This window comes from Siphateles boraxobius, unplaced genomic scaffold (assembly GCF_051911475.1).
Source record: "Siphateles boraxobius isolate OS27281-9 unplaced genomic scaffold, OSU_SipBor_1 66, whole genome shotgun sequence".
NCBI classification, from domain to species: Eukaryota; Metazoa; Chordata; class Actinopteri; order Cypriniformes; family Leuciscidae; genus Siphateles; species Siphateles boraxobius.
The window spans coordinates 10,462,674-10,486,415 of NW_027509193.1; the positions used below are offsets into that span (position 1 = coordinate 10,462,674).

General features: G+C 36.8%; 2 protein-coding genes across 4 annotated transcripts in view; both read right to left on the reverse strand.

Annotated features, from left to right (window-relative positions):
* kansl1b (KAT8 regulatory NSL complex subunit 1b) overlaps window positions 1-5,369 on the reverse strand; it is an 82,844-nt gene extending 77,475 nt beyond the window's left edge. Inside the window, exon 1 of one of the 2 annotated variants that reach the window (XM_077212146.1) lies at window positions 5,293-5,369. The gene's annotated coding sequence lies outside the window, so the exon portion shown is untranslated. Of the gene's footprint in view, window positions 1-3,932; window positions 4,426-5,292 lie in introns of those variants that run through there. The other variant, XM_077212145.1, reaches the window with a different exon arrangement.
* A 1,631-nt stretch (window positions 5,370-7,000) lies between these two features.
* cdc27 (cell division cycle 27) lies at window positions 7,001-22,369 on the reverse strand. Of its 2 annotated transcripts, none has more exons than XM_077212141.1 (19): window positions 22,188-22,369; window positions 20,989-21,064; window positions 20,542-20,689; window positions 16,865-16,990; window positions 12,085-12,182; window positions 11,787-11,959; window positions 11,418-11,629; window positions 11,166-11,277; window positions 10,757-10,872; window positions 10,578-10,677; window positions 10,271-10,475; window positions 9,947-10,119; window positions 9,653-9,805; window positions 9,355-9,563; window positions 9,116-9,233; window positions 8,793-8,921; window positions 8,639-8,713; window positions 8,367-8,532; window positions 7,001-8,284 (listed from the first exon to the last, which is right to left on the reverse strand). In XM_077212141.1, exons 1-19 carry the CDS (start codon window positions 22,212-22,214, stop codon window positions 8,199-8,201), a joined length of 2,502 nt encoding a protein of 833 aa, XP_077068256.1. In that variant the 5' UTR covers window positions 22,215-22,369; the 3' UTR covers window positions 7,001-8,198. The 2 variants fall into 2 exon arrangements, with proteins under 2 accessions (XP_077068256.1, XP_077068255.1); XM_077212140.1 differs by having other exon boundaries at window positions 7,001-8,287; window positions 22,188-22,352.
* Window positions 22,370-23,742: the final 1,373 nt, after the last annotated feature.

Here is a 23,742-nt window from a genome sequence, read left to right on the forward strand (position 1 = left end):
GATGATATTTTTGTGATATGTAGTCACCAGTATTTATTTGTTATTTTTTAATCCAACCAACTCAAAAACATTTTGAGCTGTATGTGTTTTTATCTTAATTTTCGTATATGTAAAAAAAAGAAAAAAAAGAGATTTGTTCTGCGTGCATACAAAAAAGTATTTAACTCCTGTTATTTTATATTAAATCTGTTTTTTTTACCCATTTCCAGATAACTACTTTGAATGGAGCTTAATAAATATATTAATATATATCACAAAAATTTTAATGGTGTTTTTATTATGTGACTAACAACTATAGATGATAATAACAAAGTACAGAAACATCAACGTTTATTTTGGGACGGTTGACATTCACTTTAGGACGGTTCAAATCGTTTTTCAGGGCGGTTCCAGGACGGAGGTGAAAAAAGTTAGTCTGGAGCCCTGGTAGAAATTGATCGATCACATTCTACTAATTAAAATACAACCTCTACTCATCTACTCAGTCAATACATCAATTAACCAAAACTGATTTCAAGTGGTTGTAATACGTCCAGATCATGGTTCTCACACTGTCTGGCCTGAGGAAGAAGTGTGTGAATGGGAGCTTATCTTTTGAGTGTGTAAATGTAGGTGTGTGTGAGAGCGAGAAAGCCTTTGTTGACATGTCCTTGAACCGTTTTAAAATTCACATGAGAATCTTAGGTTAAAATTTATATGAATTTATAATGAGAAAATGCATATTTTGCCTTCATGTTTGCAGTATTTGTCCTATGGTGTGATAGCAAAGTCGAAAAAGTTCAAATATTCCATATAACATGAATTCATATGAATTCATAAAAGCTACAAATTTTATAATTATAAAATAAGCAAAATGCCGTACAGCATGTCACACCACTTGGACATGTTTTCACGTCAACTACCCTCTGGGAGGTAAATGAACTTTAAACTCTAGGTTCGGGCCTAACCTTGGCTAACAACTTTCAACAACTGCCACAGCTCGTTTGATAAACAGTGGTGGTTTATCATTCTCTTCAGAAGACCAATCTACAAAAAATGAGGAAATTTCGACTTCAGAGGCAGAAGGTCAATTCGTCATTCTTATGGAGTCTGGAAAGCTTTGATTTCTTCCATATGGTTCAAGTATTCCCAGCAGGAGGATATTTACTTACAGAAGCCCTTTAAGACTGAAATAAAAACGTTTTTCATTTAAAAAGACTTAGCTTTGCACACAAAAAAGTGCTGTTGTTTGTAAAACAGACACGCTTGCCCTTGTAACAGAGAATTCATGTTAATTGGACTAAACTACAAAAGTTTTCTCTGGATACAGGCCACCGTGTCAGGTTAGGCCTATTTTTCCCAAACATATTAAACAGGTGGTCCCGTCTCACAATCTGACTGACTCCTCTCTCTGCTCCCAGCCAAATGGCCCGGTGGATGTCTTCAGTCCCGGCCTTGAACTTTCCAGAGTGAAGAACAACCTTGATGTTTCCAGACACTGTTTGTCAGTAGCTTGCACTTTCTTTCACTTTTAATTTTTAACCTCCCAATGTTCTGCCAATCTAATGCCCTGCCAAGGAGAACCGAGTTCAAATTACACTTAACAGATACAAGTTGGAAGCTAAGCCGTTTAAGTTTAAAATAAAGCCAGGCCTTGGGGTTTTTGAGTCAGACAAAAAAGGTACTTTTGGTGACAGACTTTTACTTCAAACTGACATTGACTGAGTTGCAGACTAGCAAGGGTATCAATCCTCAAATGTATCATAAAAGGATTACAGGAAGATTGATTTAAATGCCTTAAAGCAATAATTCAATTCTCTTTCAATTCACTTGGACAGCCTTCAACAGTGTGGGAGCCAAAAATAATTTCATGCAGCTCAACAGCTGAGAAATGTGGCAGCCCACACAAAAGGTATATCAAGTATGTCTAAAGATAAATGGACAAATTTCAGGATTTTTATGAATACCTTTAAAAAAAACACTACAGTGTCTAAATGACTAAGGTAAAATAATTTACCTAAAGCATATTAAGTGCTTATTTATGCACCAAAGCAAAGGAGAAAAAGGTGTTGAGATTTCCAAATGACTGCACCACCTTGAAAAAAAATAAAGCACTTAGTCAATAGTATTGATGCCTTACGTAACAGCTCTTCCTGTAAGGAGGGGATGTAGGACAATGATAAATTTGGATGGACGAAAAGTACACAACAGCTCATAATCATATGTCGACCCCTGGAGACTCTCAAAACTATCCCAAAGACAGACTTTAACAATTCAATACATTTGCTGTGCAGTCAATGTAATAGAGAGCTAGTTTAAAATTTTGGGGGGAGGGGGCATCCAAGCAGACTTTTCCAGTACAGAACACAAAAGACCTCAAAACCAGGAAATAAGAGAGCAAACGGAAACAAACAGCACAAGAGAGACATGGCATTTACCATTTAGGATCAATACAGTATCCATCAGACGAGGGGGGAGGTTTGGGTCTAGGAAAGTCTTTGTTTCAACCATGTTTTAACCCCATCTAGGAACAACAAGGTTTCAAAACGACAAACAGGACCCCATTTATTAAATAAAAGTCAATGTCTTGTTGGACAGACAATATATGTACATGTATCTGAATTTATTAAAAAGGGCTAAAGATGTTAAGGTACAAAAGGCATAACAATAAAAACACGTCATTAATTAGGGACAATACCTCACGAATGTCTCTTCAAACCATAAACATCACGTACACATGCGGAACCTGTTATATGTGAGACCTGAGATCAATGGTGTGCTGCGAAAAATATGCAACGTAACACATTATATAATGGAAAAGTACGGCGCGTTAAACTAACCACAGGTTGAGCAGGTTGTAATGTTCTATTACACCTAAAGCCATCTGCTGTCCACAACCAGGCAAAATACTGAGCTAAATATAAATAACCCCCCGAATTATACGGAAAATAAGGGCTAGGGCGAGCTGAAGGCCATAAATAATCGCTGGCAGCGTTTCGAAAGCTGGCGTGTTGCCTACCAAAACAGCATTTTTGGACATTATTTCGCTACGTTTCGAGACGCAGCCGATGGTTGTGCGGCGCGAGGAGAGAAGATTCTAAAAAAGATTATCTCGCGACGTCAGTCCGGTTCAGCGGGGCGAGGGCAAACCAAAGGGGGAAGAGGGGAAAAAACAACCAAATATTATGTAATGCAGCTAGTTATGGAAAACTCCCCGTGTCCAGTCTCAATGCAAAAGTTGTAACTGTTTACCATAGGATTGCATCATTTATACACACATACGTATATTCAGTACTGAACAGACCCCGGAAATCAAAATGTATGTGTTGATTGTTTTCTTTAAAATATATTAGAATTTTTAAAAAAAGAACTAAATTTTTTTGTGAGTCTTAAAGGGCCAGTACGCGTTGACTGTATAATTAATCTGTATTACTGGAAATCCATGTGATGCATAGGCTTGGGACAACATCCAATAACAGATCTTAATGCAATGCACAGCACAGGCGAACCCCTACTGATCTAGATGCAGCAGACAGACATATACTGCGCACCCAACCCATGATCACACACGCGCATATTGCATGGGTTTAACCTAGCAGCTACTCAATGCAAAAGCCTCTGAGTGAACGAACTCGTCTCATGCGTGATTACCAACTACGTGCTTTCGTAAAGTTGACACGTATAATTATGTCTGTGCTAGTCGGGCTGATTTTGCAACCTTGATGGTCCGACTTTCAACGCCGCCTACTTTATGAGTTTAACCAGAACAAACCGTGGAAAATAACTACCTAGAGCAAAAGGCGTCCGATCTGAGCCGCATTTATAGAGTTAACGCGCCCTCGACATGCACTATTTCACCACACGTCGATTTAGTGCATAATTGTGTTAAAAATGTCTGAAGTTGCCTCACGCCACCGAGTTATAAACTAACAAAGAGAAAAGGAGGAACCTACCACGTGATGAGGAGCCAATTCCGGGGGAAATTGATGTAATAAATCCCCACGCTTAAAAAATATAGTAGTAATAACTGACAGGCAGAAGCAATTATCCAGATGCAGATTCCACTGTTGCACGTTCAGGTGGAAAAATCCCCGGCCTCTCGCGCGCTCCGGTGTTCGGTAACCCCCCTCCTCTTCCTCCTCCCACTCCTCCAGGCTGCGTTTAGGAATCACGAAATGGGCGAAAGAAACGGGGGCAGTCGAGCTGTAGGAGCCCAGTCGGCTGTTTTTCAATCGCCCCCGACAAAAGCCGCGTAAAAACAGAGAAATGGATCCCTTTTCCGGTCGTTCTTTGAGCGCAATCCCTTGTCTCCTTCTCCGAAAGGTCTTCGTGATCGATTTCGCCTATTAAAACCCCGTGTTCGTCCGTTTTTTTATTGTTGTCGTTCGAGGGGGAAGCGACGAGCTCGGAAAATGGCGGCTCGCTCCTCTCCCTCGGATTGCGAGTCTGACAAACAGAAAGAAGCGGAGCGGCGCAGTGGCGGGAGAGAGACGCACTACTCTTAGTGTCCGCTAGAGGTGCCAAGCTTCCTGACATAATGCGTCATGACATTAGGGGGCGCCAAATTTAGACGTACATTTACTACATCGTCACCAAATTAATCATATTCGAGCAGACGCATAATTGGTCGAAAACAGTCAGAATCTAAATTTTACCTTAATTCAAATGTTTAAAGTTTAAACAAAATAACATATAAAATATGGATGAAAACAGCACAGTAAGTAGTGCATAGAGCCCTGTCTATTGTTGCACGTTTCTAGAAAGAAGTTCTAAAACAAACGTTGTACCAGTAGAGGGCATCTGAAGTGCTCTATAGTGACCAAGGGGTATGAAGTGTTAAAGAAAATAATACCAAGTGGAGTGGAATATGACAGAATAACCACTTTAGAAAAGATAAACGTTTTACAAGACCCCTGTGTGTGAACTTAAAAACAAGATTTGTAGTAGTAGTTGCAAACAAAGAAAAAAAACTAGCAACAAAGTGAATATAAATCAAAATACGCTTAACACTATGTGACAAAAATGGGCTTTTATCATAAGAGATTAGAAATTATGCAACCATGATAAGGAGGGTTTAGAGCTTCCTGTGTACTGGGGCACTCATAAATAAAATGACAGCACCATCTACTGTTTAAAATGGGAATACTCCATTTTTAAACTTTTCTGTGGCACTGGTTATTTAGCTGACCCTTTTTTGATTATTCTAAGTAACAACTTACAGTATACATACTACAGTTATACAAACAGGATCATCCTCCTAATATATTATAAATAAATGTAAATAAACATGAAAATAACTTTAGAGTGTCAGACCTTAGAGATGACCGGTTTCAGTCTATGGTTTACTGGAACCTCCATTATTAATCCAAATGTAAACTCAAAAACCTCCATCCCGCAGTCTGAAAAACAAACAAACAAAAAAGATCGTTAGCATTACATTTATCATTTTAATAGCCCATATTCCTTTAATCTAAATTGCACAATTTTAAACCTTATATTTTAAAATATTACACCTACTTATTCATTACATAATATAAAGCTGCAAATGTATCGTGTCTTTCAGTGATCACAGTCAGATCTTTGGGAGACAATAACAGGAGAGAACTAATTTCATAAAGTTAGTTCAGTCAGATCAGTGAAATGTAAACCAAATAAGATAATAAAAAATAATAATAAAAAAAAACCAAGACTAACAAAGTAAAATACAAAACAATCAGCGCATTAGAAACGCCATCTGAAGCCAGATGATGGAGTTTCGGAATGTGTTTCAAAAGCACGTAAGCTGCCATAATACTTGCGTTCAATATGCTGAATTAGTATGCAGCTCACTAGGTTTTGAAAAACAACTAACTTACAAACATACAATCAATACCAATATAATAAATAAAACGTATAGAGTATAATAACGATGTGAATAAGAATTGCAGATTTAATGCAATTTAATTAGATACATTTTTTTAAATAAATAAAAGTTCAGTATTAATTTCGTTTACTCATGCCCGTTCACAGTAGGTTTAGCATGCTAACATCATCAGCTGACAGTCTCTGCTGTATTACAGCCTTTCTTCCATCACCACTCACATCTTGAAGACGAATTCGAAGGGTACAATTTTAGCTGGCATTCTCACTTGCAACTACAGGAAAAATACAATTTTATAGTTGTTTTGATTTTATTTGGAGGTTAATTCTGATGGACTGAGAGATTTTTTTTTAACCCAAACAATTTTTGGCCTGTTGACTGCAATCTCCGGGATGAAATTACTTTGTCATTATGTCTACCGCTCACTGAATGAGATGAAAAATGAAACAGCGTTTTCCTTTAGACCTTATACAACATTTTACGTTGAAAACAGTATTTTTCCCATACTAAAACAGCAAAATAAGTATATTTTACATGACAGAGTACAGAATTCACGTTCACTTACCTGCACAGATCAACCAGACTTGAGCCGGAAGTACCGCCTCACTTCAACCTATGATTGGTCAGTGGGTGGAAAGTAGTTCGCTCATTGGCTGGTTTATGTGTTTTTAGTCAGAGATGGGCTTACGAGTGAAAGTAAAAAATATGTAACTTTGCAAAAGAGTTGATTTTTGTTTATTTGTTTGAATTTATTGTGCATTAAATATACAAGTACCCAACACACTGTCACGTTTGAACATACCTCAGGCCTATTATACAGCTTAATATCGCAGTATCTTTGTCTGTTGTTGTCATTCTAGCAACTGTCGCAAGCTATTTTATAAATATCAGCGCGTATCTGTGGAAATACATTATTGTTAGACATTTATAATTAAGTTAAAAATCCCGAAACCTTCTTACATTATCCAGTGAAGGAATAGCACATTTCAATTGTTTTTACAGCAGTATACATAACTGCAGTCATTCGAGTGGAATCATGGCATTTGATGAAAACCAATGGTAATTTTACGAGCTTATGCACTTTTGAACAGTGTTTAAGAAAAAGCCAAGTTTAGATTAGTGTACAGGTTTCGTATTGTTCTTCAATGAACACATCAGGACTTTCAATCAAAGTTGTTTATTCTATTACCTTTTAATTCTTTAAAATGTACAATAAGAAGCATTTAGCAGAGATCAAAAACATTTTATAATAATAAACATGTTCTGGTAAAATAAAATCCATGAAAGATACTTTATGCACATTTTCTATGTTCATCAGTATTATCCTCAACAGCACCAACATTTCAGAAAATTGTCTCAAGAAGTCTGACCATTGGTCACTGTGCCATACAATAGTGTTGTAAATTTGGACATTGTGGTATGGGTTCCTAAAAACACAGTAAGACTAATGTGTGCCAAGGAAACCACCACACCCATACGTTTATCGTTTTATCAACAATTCTCTAATCAATGTCCTGCAGCTAGGCAAAAATATGGATGCAGATATTTTGGTTCATAACTATAAAACAGATAAGTGTGACAGTGGCAAATTGTTCTGATAAAAATAAATAAATTAAAACATAAGTGCTTTTTGAGTATCACTCACAAGTTTTAAAATCTGGTGGGAAGAAAACATCATCATCCAGAACTAGTACTTTCTATGGTCAACTTTCAGAACAATTTTTCTTCTAAACAGATGGCAATCTGTTAGAAGATATGCAGTTTACATTGAATCTCTTAAGCCAAACACTTCTTTTATTTTGATGTGGGCAGAAAGTGCTTTTTTTTCTCCCAGCATTACGTTCCATGAAGAAAAAAGGAGGGGAGAGGAATCAAAGGACTACCAACTCTTACACAGGTCTTTATTCAGAGTAAATGCCGATAAAATAACATAAAAGGTCTATGCATTAAGAAAGGAACATAGATCAATGTCTGTGGCTCTTTTTTGAGTCTTGAATTGACAATTAACTTGTTGAGAAGACAGTGGAGTCATTGGCAAATAAGGGCAATTTGAGCTCAGACAGAACTTGAATTCTTCAAGTGATCATGTGTCTACGATAAAGGTGACGATGCCAGTGACGATGAGGGATGAGACAGGACCAGAAGATCAGACCGATGAGAGACCTCTAAGGCATGATGACGAGGGGGTGGAAAAAGGCAAGAACGAATGATGAAAATAAAATGACAGAAATGAGGAGGTACTGTTATTAGCAGCGGTTTGTTTTCCTTTTTTTTCTTCTTCCTCCTTTTTCAGAGCTGGAGTCTTCGAGTAGCCCCCAAATTGGCATTTTTTTTCAAAGTCCAGAGTGGTATCCAAGGGCTACAGAACCTCATCGCTCTCCGCGGTGTGGAGCTGTGTGTCATCAGCATCTGTCATACTGCTCTCCTGTGACTCCTCCACCTCCGCTGCTGAGACCAATAAACAATATTAGATAGAGCACACACACACACAGCACCACTTAAATGGCTCACTGGGTAGGATACTTACTTGAGTAGTAGGGATAGTCATCAGGAGTGACAGGTTCATCATCATCTGGGAGGTATCGCTTATCTATGGCCTCTTTGATCTGATTATTGGCCCCTTTGGGGTCTAAGTCCATGGCCCAAGAGAAGTTCATTAGTGCCAGATGAGTCTGGCCAAGCTTCTTATAGACCTATAAAGATGATGTACATTTGTTTAGTGGACGTTTTTAAAATGATGATATCAGCATAAAGCTGATGTAAAATATAAGCAAGTAAGCAGCTGAGCTTTAGGTGTACCTTTCCTATTAAGAAGTAAACAAGGGACTCTTTGGGCACTATTTGCTTTAGCTCTTCAAGCTCCTGCAGAGCCGCCTGTGAGGAATAAATTAGTTACTTAACATTTAAAAATGTATATCATCTTGGCCGACTGATGTAAGAAGTTAAGAAGTACCTTGTACTTTTCATTGGCAAAGAGAATTGAGGCCCTATGAAATTTGCATAGCGGGTTCTTGGGGTCGATGCTAATGGCTCTGTTCAGGGTTTCCAGTGCATGGTCTGATTTTTTCAAAGCATGTTGAACCTGATTCGGAGCACATGAGAATGGATATAAAGATGTAGCAATGCAACAAGTACATATAGAGCTATTATGACATTCCAAATTCCAAGAAACAATCTTGCACTGTCGTTTACCTAAGAAATAAGAGCATGTGGCCCACAAATTCAGACTGAATCACTTTAAACTGACACTATTTTCCCTGCATTAGATTTACTCACCACTCCAATATGACAGAGCAGTACAGAACTCTGAGGATTGATGCTCAAAGCCTTTTTGAAATGAATCTCAGCTAGGTTAAACTTCTCCTGCTTGTAGTAAATCATTCCCAAGCCGTACCTGAAGTGGCAGACAACATAACATTAATTAGTGAGATTCAACCATTTCATTTTATGCACTTCAGGTATAATCAAAAGTAGTCTCTCTTTTCCAAAGCCAAAGAGTAGAGTCTGAACCATACCAGGCATTGTAGTGACGTTTATTGAGGCGTATAGCATTGCGGAAGCAGCCCAAGGCTTTCTCCAGCTCCTCTGTGAGAACTAGTTCATGCCCTAATAGTGTGTATGCGTATGCAAAGCTGGGGTCCACCTGGATGGCCCGTGTGAAGAACTTAATGGCAATGTCATGCTCCCGCTGTAGGCTGAAACAGTTACCGGCTACACACCAGGGCTGTACACAGGGACAAGAAAAAGTAAACCATGACATATAGCATTGCTCACAAAACCTGTGCATTTGCTATATTGCAATGAGAAACTAACCTCTGGTGAGTTCTTGTCCATGTCAGTGAGATCTTTAGAGAGGGCAGAAAGCGCCACATCCTTCTGTAAATGCCAGAGTGTTGTGGAATAGATCTCCATACCTTCCACTCGATAGCTCTCAATACGCCGGACTTCTGAGAAAATCCTCTCCGCCTGGTTAAACAGACCGAAAAATTCAGTCTTGATTACCTTTTCTGTAAGAATAACTAGAAATAAATAATTTTTACCACTGATAATTTCTTGAATGCCTTCAATTATAAATTATGTTATTTGATTTAGGCAGCCCTGACTCACCTGCATGTATTCAGCCAGTTCAAAGTGGGCGCGTCCAATCTGACCCAGCACCCACCCTGTGTTGTAGTGGTGTGAAGGCAGCTGACTTAAGATGTTAATGGCCTCTCTGCAGTTATAAGAGCAGAGAGCTAGATAGCCCCTCCCAATATCCCGCATCAACGTCATCAGCCCATCTGAATAAAACAAAGGGGGAAAAAAATAAGAACCTGCTTCAATTTTGCAGAAATTACATTATTTGCATTAGTAATAAAAAAAAAAGATAAATAGGTCGATTTGTTTATAATTCTACAAATACATCTTAAAAAGACGAGCATTCTCAGATACCTGCAGCAGCCTTTTGTAGATTAAAAGCTTGGAACTGTGGTGAGCCGATGTTGCCTTTGCCCTCCGATATGGAAGAATCCAGCTTGAGGATCTCAATGCTCTCATTCAGGTTAGATGGGGTGATTCCTCCCTTACCCGTTTTCGTTTTGGTCTTTCGGTTAGGAATCTTGGTGGGGAACTTCATTTTCAGCTTCTTACTGTTCTCCTGTTCAATTCCATCATTGACAGAATGTTAAAACCTTCTCTCTCTTTTTTTGTTGTTGTTGCAAATGTATATGCTTAAACTTGCATGAGTAAAAGACAGTACCTTGGCAGTGGAGCTGGCACTGGTGAAGAGTCTTGAGCTCCGCCGTGGCTGCACATTTGGGGGAGCAGCAATGGTTGGGCTCAGCACTTGCGGTGTAGTACTACAAACCAGAAAGAGATATCATCAGTAGCCATTATCATAGCTATTAGTTGCCTGTATAAATGTGTAGTGACATGTACCTGGTCTGTGGGGCAGTGGTCTGAGTTTGGTTGAAAGGGTTTGGAATGACCTCTCTGCTGTTGCCACTCTGTGCAAACACTGACTTCGTCCCCACTTGGCTGATTCTACTGACGGCCTGAAATGGGGGAGGGGATCATTTATTTTTTTACAAAGCCTTACATAAATAATGTTTTAAAGAGTGTATTTTGATAGTCTGTATTATAAATGAGACACAGAAAGAAGTATTTTTCACACTCTTTTGGAATAATGACATAATACATGTCATTCAGCAAAAAAAAAAAAAAGGGTGCAAAATAGTAATGTACAAACTAAATGACTCTCTTCCAGTGCAATAAACCTTGGTTAAAAAGTAAAAAAGTAAAACAAAGCACCTTTAAAAAATCCCCGTATTTAAGGAAAGAAGATTACCTTCTTTGGAGGGCCAGGCGGAGGAGGTGGTTCCATCCCAGTTCCACTGTGACCGTAATTCTGCAGGTACGTTGGGTCTCCCGGGCTCGGCTCCAGAGGCAAAATTCCAAAACTTCACAGTTTTAAACAGAAAGAACAATTACTTGAATGAAATCATAAGATAACCAAAGTTCTGCCAATTTATCACATTCATAAGGGGAATCAATGAAGAAAAAAAGTACTTGGAACTACATTAAAAAAAGTGATCGTTACCTTGGTGTTAGGGGGCTGAGTGTGGCTGTGCCCCCCAGCAAACAGCGGCCACTCTTGGGTTTGTTTTGCACCTGTTTGGATAACAGTGAGCCACCGGTGCCCAGTGGAATGGAGTCTGGCGAGATGACGGAGGAGTCGATGTAGGACACAGAGGAGTCCGTATTTAGGGAGTACTTTGAATTAGAAGATTCTAGATTGAGCCGGTTTAGCTCCTTTAGAGAGGGAAGAAAGACAATGCCAAGATATGATGAAGAGGATAATCATAGTTTACGTTAAATATAGTCAACCCATGCCCCTCATATACTTAATGCATAAACAAATCTGTCTTTATAAACATAAAATGCATGGAAAACCAGAGGAAGGACATACCAAAGTATCCTGTGGGGTCTCCATTAGGACCGTGTCGACTTGTCTGTGCCCCATGTTGTTACTAGGTGTGTGTGCAGGGCTGATGGGAGGAGGGGGGATGCCTCCTCCACTGCCTCCACTGAAATTCTGCAAGGAGGTCAATCTGAAGATCTGCTCTGGATCCGGTCGTTCCCCTGTAATACAGAGGGCACAGTTTAAAATCACATAATCTAACATCTCCTCATGGAGTCATCATGTAACTGTGTAGCTTAAATAAGGTTGGATAATGACCCTAATTAATAACAGATAAGAAACTCACCAATCTGACATAGAGACTCAAATGGAGACCATAAGAAAGGGTTCTCGCTCATGCTCTTTTGGTAACATTCAGCTCCTTTTGCTATTCGATCTGTTTTGCTGCAGGGACAAAGAAAGGTATATTAGTTTTGTGCATGATCACCAACATTTTAGCCACTGAAAATGTTTCAATTCATAAACTGCAATGTTTCAATAAAAAAAAAAGCCATTTTTGGTTTTCTGCCAAAATACACAATAGGCTGAAAATGTCAACAAAAAAATCAAAACTTTACAATCCAATAACAATCTTTGACAAAGGAAACAGCAGGTTTTTTTCAATTCAATGTAAAAAAAAAAATGGATTATTTGCTGTAAGACAATGTCACATGTATAGCTTTCGAGAACCACAGCATCTGTGAGACGCTCACGGAGAAACCCAAACACACATAAAGTGCAACAGCACAACAAACTTGTTGAGGTCTACAGAGGTGTATTGAAGACAAAATTAAAACATTACAGATTTAGCTGTGTACATTTCCTAGCTGTGTATTTAAGTAAACATCTCCAAAAGTGATTGTTGTCTGTGTTATTAGCACAATAACAAGAGTGCAGCAGTTGTGAGGCTATATATCTCATGTAATACATAAGAAGAATCTCTCTAATCTACTAAACAACCTGCCACCTTCCCTGAAGGTGGCAGGGGGGGGGGGGGGGTATATAAGAACACCTGGTTTGTTGTGCTTATACATATTATTATTACTAATAATAATTGATATGATTATTATTGCAAAATAAACATTTGAAACAAAATAAGAAATATTACTATTGCAATAACATTCACATTTTTAAAAATTAAAAATAGAGTATTTAAGTATAAACATAATATAATATTAAGAAAATAATTATATTTTTATTTTAAAGAAAACTTATTTTTACGGGAAAAAAGCAGGGTTATCAGTTAACATGCAGGCAGCCTATGACTATAAATCATTAGAAAGGTCTAAGGATTTATTATAAAATAAAAATATTATATTATAATTTTAAAAATCTGACAATCATTTGTTATTTTTGTCAGGAGGTATGCAAAGTCAAAAACAAGTCCATGTTTTTAATATGAAATATGAGCCTTTTATGCATCCACTGTGAGGAAAAAAACTTCTGTACACTGGAGAAAAACATATGTATTATTATATACATTTCTTTAGAGAGGATTAATTTTCCTATTTTTTTACCCAAAATAGGATGGAGTGAGCATTACAAGGTGTTTGTTTACTGGACGCCAAAGAGCGCCCTCATGCTCTCAAACTCTTAATATGGCTTGCAGAAGTAATACAATGACGTTCCAGGAAAACCTTATTCAGCTAATACAGCTATCGCTGTAGATGAATAAAAAGAAGATAGAAATGCTTTCTTCTATTCTTCAAGCCTTCTCTGGTATTTTAATAATAATAAAGTATAATTATAATGCAATAAAAATCAACATAGCCTTTATCACTGAATAGAATACTATAAAATGTCATATTGTCTCCCTAATTCCGTGATAAGAAGCCACAATCTCAAAATGAAATTTCAAACACTCGACTGACGATATGAAGTGAGTAAAAACATGTTATTAAATGTTGTTTGGTGCAGGTTGCTTATCAAATTCACGTTACAACTAAGTGACTCAAACTTGCAGTACTTTTAGAGATGGAGCAGCATTTACTACTGATAACAAAGCCGCTCTTCACGAACATATAGTCATTAAATTAAAAATTGAATGGGGGGTCATAGCCTTTTCATTTAGTTTAATTTCGATTAATTGTGCAGCCCTAAATCTCCATGAGTGCAAAACAAAATACTCAAAACAGTCCTGTATGTCTCTAAATCCATTACAGATAAAGAGCTTTGGTTCCAGCCTGCTGTATCCACAAGTTAAACAACAAAGACTCTCGCAAGCGTCTCTTTCCCAGGAACAACTGCAGAGAACCAAGGTTATTTTCGTAAACGAAAACTGAAACTAAGACTAAAACTATTGGTCAAAAAACATTTTCGTAAGCTGAAATAAAATTAAAAATTCATAATAAATGAAAGACTAAAACTAAACGAAACTAACAACAGTTACTGAAAAACTAACTGTAATAAAATAATAATTAGCAAAAATAAATAATCTTTTTCGTAATTAATTAGCTCTTTGCTTTGGCGGAAAATCTGACCTGTGGCTGTTTAGGGAAATGCCTGATATGGCGCTTGGCTTCATAAGCGTGCTGAAGTTGTTGAGGCGATTAACCGCTGTCCTTCTGTGATGCGCTCAAGGACCGTAACGTAGAACACATGGCTAGTTCTAAGCGCTGTTCATAAAGGACGCATCTGTTGCAGTGGAATGGGAAATAACACAAGGCAATAAGACGCACATTGGACTTCTTTTTTAGAATGCCGTTTCATTTGCGAGACGCGGGTGCAACAGCAAAACAAGTCCATCAAGCACAAAAAAAACTTTAATGTAGGCTACTAGGCTAAGTACTGTATGTTTCAGATGTCATGTTTTCATGAAGGTTGATAGGGTGAAAGGTGCATTTAATATTATTATCCACGTGGAGACATTTCCCCGCAATGTATGGAATACCAGGACACGACACACACACACACACACACACAAGCGCGCGCATACAAAAACAGACACACACACACACACACACACACACACACACACACACACACACACACACACACACACACACACACACACACACACACACACACACACACACACACAACCACACACACACACACACACACACACAACCACACACACAACCACACACACAACCACACACACACCCACTATCTTTGTGGGGACTCTCCGTAGACGTAATGTTTTTATACAGTAGCCTACAAACAAACTGTATATTCTGTCTCCTTACAGTACACTAACCCAACCCCTAAACCTACCCATCACACAACTTTCTGCATTTTTACATTTTCAAAAAAACTTTTTTGTATGATTTTGTATGATTTATATGCTTGTGTACCTCAATTTAGGTCCTCACAGTGACACAAGTCCCCATGAGTCTGTGTGCATTCAGGTTTAAGTCCCCACCAGGATAGAAAAAAATCCACTATCTTTGTTGGGACTCTCCATAGACCAAAATAAAAACTAAACTAAAACTAACAAAACCATTAATGAAACTAACTAAAACTAAAGTGAAATTTAAAGCAAAATTGAAAACGATATTAAAATAAAAAAACTAATTTAAAAAAGCAAAACTAGGGCTGCTCGATTATGGGAAAAATCATAATGACGATAATTTTGGTCAGTATTGAAATCACGATTATGTAACATGATTATTTCACATGACTTTGAGAACGTGTTGCATGTATTAAAAGACAGCTTTCAACAATTCTTAAAAAAAAATCGAAATTTTAACATTTATTGTACTTTATGAACTATTAAACAGACCTGCAAACTCACAAGTGGTGAAAAAGGTGACATTTTAACAAAGTAATTTGTTGTAGGGGGTCACCAGGGCGTTACTTACCTTTATAAAGGACAATTTATTTATCCTTACTAAATATATGTTTTATGTCAAATTCTTACATTTGATCAAATTCAGTTTTCATAAAAAGGGCTGTTATCAATAAATTAATTTGCACTGCAAAATTACAACTATAAAAATATTATGAGATTAATTTTTAAACAAATAATACAATAAAAAATAAAATCAATGATACCTTTAAACAATAAATCAATAGGTGGCTGCAAGTGACCGTCTTAATAAATGAATCATTGAGTTATTCACTAAAACAATTCGTTCAAAATAATTAATCATTCAGTAACAAAACACAGCGCTTAGTGTTGCTTTTCTTTTGTAACTATTTTCGTCGGTGAAATAGAACAAAACCAGTCAATATTGCATCTAAAATGTAAGTTACTACATATAAACTAGGCTACTTGTTTATTAAACTTTAAATTCAATGTAACATTTGCAATCGTGATATTATAGAACAGCGCTTAGTCGTGTTATGTTACTTTAACTATTTCATATATTATTAATAAAAAAACTCAACATTTCTGCCTCAGTATGTTTCTTCTGTGAGTTTTTGTGTGAGCTGTAAGGCTCATTTGTTTTGATTTCTCCACTAATGTGTCTCTCACAAATAGACAGGCAGCGCAGCTTCAAGAAACTATCCATTACCAATCTCTGTTTACACTGACTGTATAAGATCAAAACCATCTCGTGTTTCGATCGGTCGGGCAAGTAAAACTCTTTCACTTGAAACTTAAAAATCCCATTTTCCCGGACAAGCAGACAAGTGTTAATGTCGCTCCCTGTGTTCATTCTCGATGTGTTTCGTGCTGTAAAGCGGAACAACAGATGATAAGGTCATGTGCGCCGTTCGCTTGAACTGAGGTGCTACAGTGATCGAGCAGAGAGATATCGCGACGATGGTCTCACTCCGGTCTATATTAAATTAGCTAATTGTTATTGTGAAGTTTATTGTGCTTGCAATTTATGACTGTTTAGGCTGAGAGAGTTTATGGCTTCGGGAGGGGCGGATGTGCGCGTGCGTGAGTCATTCAGAACACAAGACAAAATAAGACAGTTCTTGCAAAACAGAACGTGGCAAAATAATCGTTTTTACTCGATTGTACTATTTTGGAGATCGTTGGGAGCCAAAATCGAAATTGAAATCAAAATTCGATTAATTGCACAGCCCTAAGCAAAACTATAATAACCTTGCAGAGAACATATCTCTGTATTTTTATTAAGGTTCACTGATTTCAGTAGGTCAAGGTAAGTGGACAAACAATCTCAACATACCAGTAGATTTGCCCCAGCAGTGCCAGAGTGAAGCAGGCTGAGTCTCCAAACTCAGTAATGATGTCGTCTTGGCTCTTCTGTTTGTTCAGGACTCCTCCGGTCAGGATCTGTTCTCCCTCTGCCAACCTGACAGAGAAAAATACAAATACAGAAAACTTGCAATTCAAACAGTATTCATTGTTATTGAGATCTAACTATAGCTTTCAATTCCAATCATTCTTATGATTAACATCCTATGTTTCATTACATGGCCCTCGGCTAGAGATGTCAAAAGTACTTCTACTTCAGTACTAAAGTAAAGATACCAGCCATTCTACAGTAATTGGTAGCACTTAAAACTCTTAGGATTTCAAGACTTTCACAGCCAATGCATGTTTTGATCTAAATGTTAGGTACAAATGTATACATGGTCACTTTGTCTTGAAGGGCCCTATCATACACCCAGCGCAATGCAGCACCAGGTGCGACGCAAGTGTTTTTTGCTACTTTCAGCACCCATTTGTGCGCCCATGAGCGTGCCGGTCTGGTCAGGTGCATTGTTGGCGCGTTCCTTTTTTGAGGCAACTGAAATAGACTGCGCCATTGACCAACTGAAACCTGGTCTAAAGCCAATGGCACAATCTTTTTTTTTGTTAGTTAAAGAGCCCAGTAAGTAAGGCGGGTCCACAACGCACGTACATTCTGCTTTTTACACACACAGGGACGCCCAGCAGTACACAAACCAGCCAAATATTAAAAATAAAAGGATTACAATGTAAAAGATTAATATTGTGTACATAAAGATTTGGTGGAATCCCCATAGATGGTCTGCTTCTGCGTTTTAACCTCACGCACGAGGAAATCCGTTTCATCTATGGAGATGCGTTCAATCTTTCCGCTTGCAAATTCAGCCATATAAATAGCGAATCTGCCATGGAACGAGCGCAACTGGCTTTTAAAGGGAAATTGCAATCTGATTACCATTACTTATTAAGAGAATAGGGACAACGCTTTTAGACCATGCACTGGGGGGGCAGACCATTTTTCCAGTCATTAAACTAGCAAAAGTGGATACGGAAATTTGCGCCGTGCACTTTAGACCATGCACTTAGATCGTTAAAATAGGGCTGGAAGGGTTAGTTCACCCAAAAATGAAAATTCTGTCATGTCGTTCCAAACTTTTGTCATCTTCGGAACACAAATGAAGATAATAAAATCTGAGAGCTTTCTGTCCTTCCACTGACAGCCTACAGAACTACCGCTTTCAAGCCCCAGAAAGGTAGTAAAGAAAATCAAAAAACACTCCATGTGACTCCAGTGGATTAACATCAATTTTATGAAGCAACATGAGTGCTTTGTTTGTGCAAAAAACAAAAAAATTTTTTTTTTAAAACTAACCTTTTAAGTGAAAGTAAACAGAACAAAAGACAGTAGAAATGCAGAAACCTGAGGGCTGTTTCATAAAAGACGCATACAATCGGGGATTAAACTCCAACACCTGACTTGAATGAACCAAACAATTAAGTTGGGCCTAAAGAGGTTTCATAAAAGGTAATTGAAGTTCACCAATCCCACTAATTTGATCCACGTTTATCTAGTCTAGATAATTGCATGTGCACGCTTTTCTTAAGCAGCCCTAGAGGTCGATCACGGATCAAATCGATCCACCATCAAACAGCATTTATTTTGTGCCGTTTTATGCGTTTGAGACATGGCGTTATCCTCAGTGCAAAACATACATTTCACAAGTATATTCTCCATCTCTAAATGTAAGAAAGCCGTGCAAACTTCACATTGAACGAGCGCTGCGGCGCAAATAGGAGCGCAATAATTCTGACTAAAATATACATTTTGCTTAGAAAATGAATATGCAATATTTTATAACACCAGAAATATCTTCTAACTATAATAATTTATCTTTAGGATGTTGGATAAGTTGCTATGAACTTATAGCTCATTACACTCATAGCCTATATTTTATACTTAAAATAATTTAAAAAAAATTTAACAGAAGTAATTCAGTGAAGACATTTTTAAGAAGCCAAATAATAAATAAACAAACTATAGGTTTTGGGTATAGGACCTATTCTACTTAATAAAGATGACTTATACTTATTTAGAATGCTGAGTATTACAGCTTTTAAAACAACAGAAAATGTTTGGAGAAAGCAAGAATCCCCAGTTTTAAATTATTGGTTAGATTTAGGGTTAGATTTAGTTTCTAAAGTGAGAATAGGATATATAGGAATATAGAATAGATATTCTGGAGAGGATAACATGAAATTAAGAGCAAAAGTATACATTTTGAAAAGATATGGGCAACTCTTAAATCAAAAAAAATTCCATAAAATAAAGGAACACATATTATATTAATTACTTTTTTTATATAATCCTCCTTTCCTTTTAATTCTATTTATTTGCAATTTTATTTATTTACTTATTTAAAATTGTTATTTGATATTTAAATAATTTTACTTGAATAACTTATTAGGAATTGTGTCTCATTATTAAGAGTTTGATATAAAAATGTGAATATTTATAATATTTATTTTATTAATAGGCTATTTGTATATATATATTTTGAAAAAAGTAGAAGGAAGTTGAATGAAAAAGAAGGAATTAAAATTGGGGGAAAATATTATGTCTTTAAAGGAACTGTTAATTTGTATAATTGTGTTAAATGTGTTTGAATTTAAAGACAATAAAGTACAGAAAAAATATATATATATATGCTAAAATATTTTTTGTTGGACATTATATGTGCCTTATTTAGCATTTTAAAACTACAAGTAAGTGTATTTTTATGATAGCAATAACAGTAAAGGGACTATTGTAATTGAGTCAATCAAATGTAGGCTAATATACAGTAGGCCAATTACTAAGATCAGATTTATCTTACCAGTTAAAATTTAATCTGTGCTTTTGTAATTATTTATTTATAATTTTGTGATTTTAACTTCTGCTTTAAAAAGCTTTTTTTAAGATAGTAATATTCTAATGCTCTTCTAATAACCATAAAAATGTACTACTACAGCTGCCGAACAAAACAAGAGAAATTTATTCATAAATCTTTAAAACAATCTAATTAAATCTTGGGCACAAAACATTCAGCCAGTAAGAAAAGAAAACCTACAAACGTGTTAAATTATATTGTAAAAAAAAAAATTCATAATATATATATACACATATGTGTGTGTATATAACAACACTAACATAAACATTTAATATACAATATTATTTAACACGTTTGTTGTGGTAAATAAAGTCAAATAATGGTATGCAAGAGTGTCAGTATCATAATCTTCCTGTCGGTCAGTGTTAGAGGATCTGTGTAACAACTCAGGCTCAGCCTGAAATTAACCTGCCCTGGACCAGGTTACTTTCCCAGCATAAGTTGCCAGAGTAACTGAGTTTGAACTATTTTAAGTTTACTTTATGAAACAGAATCAACAAACAATAAATCTGACTAGAATACAAGCCGGGCTTATTTTGGTTAATCTTGTTTTATGGAACAGCCCTCTGCTGCTGCCTATTATCTCATAATATTATTATATTAGCAGCATTTAGCAGTTGCTTTTGAATATTGCTATGATTGTGAGATATTGAGTATTTAGTAAGGAATATCAGAGATATTAGAATATGATGGGATATGATGATCATGAGTCATGAGTTATGATTAGCTGGGGAATCATCCATACTTGCTCAGTTCCACACAGCACTTGGCAAGGAGATATTTGCATTGTGGTGTGGTGCAGCTGTGTCCTTTCAGGAGGTGGTAGGCCTTGTACGCTTTCCCTGAACGGTAGTAGCATGTGGCCAGCAGGAAAAGCGCCTCTTCTGAATGGACTGACAGGCAAAAAGAAAAGAATATTCAGAAGAACACAAATGATAGAAGGGAACAGGATTTCTCCTAAATTATATAATCAGTCTGGATTTAATATGATGGACATAAAAAATGTAAAATAATGCAAGCAGTGTAAGGTATTTTAAACAGTTAATGTTGGCGTGTAAAATGAATAAAAAATGTCAGCTTCCATTTTGAGTCACACAAATTTGTTTTAATGCAATGCCTCGGCTCAGCTCTGAAAGATGAGGGGAAATGGAGGATGCTGTCTGTCTGTACGGAGCACGATTTGTGCAATTACCCTCAGCATAGAGCCTCTCTGCCAGGAATACAGCATCTCGGTAGGCGTAGTGGTTAAGAGCATGCCATACAGCAGCCTATGGATCAAAACAGAGCTGCTGTTACCTACACAGTTAACAATAAGAAATATGCATCACAAAAATTGTCAACAATAGCACTTGCTGAAGTAAGGTTAATGATTGTATTAACACCTGGCAGCAAGTATACAACTGATCATCAAAACTCCTACACAAACAATGAGACTGATTGCAGAGATTTTCAAATGTATATGAAATTATTTACTGTCATTAAATCATGTCTTAATCACAGTTTCAGGAAATGGTGAACGATTTCAGTATAAAGTTACACAAAGGTTGGAAGAGAAGGATGAAAGCCAGCTGATATTGACTGACAGATGTGATGCATACAAAATACTGACTAGGTAGGCAGCTCATTCTGATTTGTGAAAGCCAATGTGCACACATTGTAAATGCATTTGAATTGATGTCTGACAGACATAACTTACATAGGTTTAAGTGCTGTACTCGATGAACCGTAGGTTAGCTAATATCAGACGAAGACTTTAAACCCACAACCTTTAACGTTTATGTTGGCCCATTAAATCAGCATAACTTATAAATATGAAAATACAAATTTGAAAGGCAATCACATGTTATGTTTTTATATCTAATGAGCTCATATATCAGACAACTAACCAACTCCAGAATTGCTAATCATCAAATCACTTTAAATGCACTGGTTAATGTTAACGTTACTTTTCCTATATTCTCTTCAGCAATCTCTGTAAACATGCAAATCTACAATTATCCTTACCCCAGCAGATATTTTCACACAAGCGTCAAAATGAAACATCACTAAGTTACCCCAATAATAAAAAACCCAATAAATCAGGCAGCTGGCTAACCTGCAAAACAACACATTAGCTTGCCTGCAAACTACTAACAAACAACAACAAAAAAACTGCCCCGAGTTGACAAGCACTGCATTTATAAAAACGGCAATTGTAAATACAAATAAAAGCAATATACTGTATGTTAATGTGCAGGTTTTGTGTGAGATAAAGGGCAGAGGCCCTTAGCATTAGCCGCTAACTGAGACCGCGGTGTAGCAGCGCTCAATCATCCGGTCTCTCGGGCTGGATAAAAGTCTTCTCCCGCAACTGGGAGTGCAACGGAGCGCTTTAACATTTAATTAAAATACCTGGACAGGTTCCTGCAACACCGTCATTCCGTAGCCAGGCTCCTCTTCACCTCCTTTTTTTAGTTTATTTGCTCCTTCTTCAGTCGCTTTCTTAGCTCAATATCCACTCCAGGCCAGAAGTAGCAAAGCTAGCATCGAAGATTTGAACATTCCAACCGTTATCGTGAATCCGGAAATGCCCGAACACAACCGATTCAAATACACACTTTACGATAGGGGGCGAATTGTGTCGGAAATAGCCGATTAGGAATTCTCTAATTTTCGGAATCTTCGGGCGAAGCAGGTACAGTGACATAAAAAAAAAGACATAAATAATAAAATTATATAGGCTACAGCGTATATGACATTGACATCTCCTGTTTGTTTACCGTTGGATGCCTGGCCTGGACCAGTCTTTAAAATAAATTGCACTATAGCTTGTTTTAGGCTACTAAAATTCAAATTCCAAGCAGCCTAGGCTTATCGCTTTTATTTTTATTTTATTTATTTTATTCAAAATATTCACACATTTGTTAATTAGGCCTAGGGCCTATATCATGACCTAGCCTATATTCCGATTGTCAAATATGTGTAAGTGCATGTGTTTTGACGTTTAAACACCTTGAATGATCACGTTGATCTAACGCGCGATAGGCAACGCAATGTTTGCACCTCAATTCATTGTATCCTATCTGTCAAAATTAGCTACATTACGTAAATTCATCCATTTCTTCCGAAATTTATAAAAGTAAGTGGCCGGTGAACGGGAGAAGGGTCCGGGAGAAGAATAGAGTACATTTAATAGACTGTAGTTTCCTACACAATGTGTAGTAGACTATCTGATATGAATAAAACTTGCCCTTACAGTGGATGCAGTTCTCCATTAGATGGCACTAGTGTTATTCATAATGCATCTCCTCTTCAGCATCTGTACCAGTCTATGATCTGTACTGACGCTTCAAATACAAATACAGACATTTTGTATTTATGTTTGTGCATGTGCAGTGTTTTATTTATTTATGCATTTTATTTTATTTTATTTGTTTGCCTGAATCCACATGATGATGTGGCACAAAAAAAACATTTAGATTTTTGCATTTGGCAATATGTATGAATTCTTAAAATTTCATTACATTTGATTACAAATTATCAAGACAGCACCTGCATATATATATATATATATATATATATATATATATATATATAGAGAGAGAGAGAGAGAGAGAGAGAGATAAAGAGAGAGAGAGAGAGAGAGAGAGAGAGAGAGAGAGAGAGAGAGAGAGAGAGAGAGAGAGAGAGAGAGCATTGTTTAAACTCCACATTGATTTATAAAACCGAAGAAATACGTAGTAAAACGAGTAGTAATTAGTCAAATGCATTACACATGGTTTGTTATACAATGCAGTACATTGCAGTGTACAATACAATGACATTATATCATATAATGGCATTTAAGTGTACTTTAATATAGCCTATTTTGTGAGGTCACTGTATATTGGCAAATCTCCTTGAAATCTTGCTGTGTGTTAGTGAATTCCACTACTCCAGGCTTGTCTTTTTTTTTTCTTTTTTCTTT

Coding starts and splice junctions, on each gene's coding strand:
- cdc27 (XM_077212140.1), bottom strand. CDS start 22,214: ATGACGGTGTTGCAGGAACCTGTCCAG. Junction 11,278..11,417: donor CTCAGCCCCCTAACACCAAG/GTAACGATCACT, acceptor AAAACTGTGAAG/TTTTGGAATTTTGCCTCTGG. Junction 9,234..9,354: donor AAACGTCACTACAATGCCTG/GTATGGTTCAGA, acceptor CTGCCACTTCAG/GTACGGCTTGGGAATGATTT.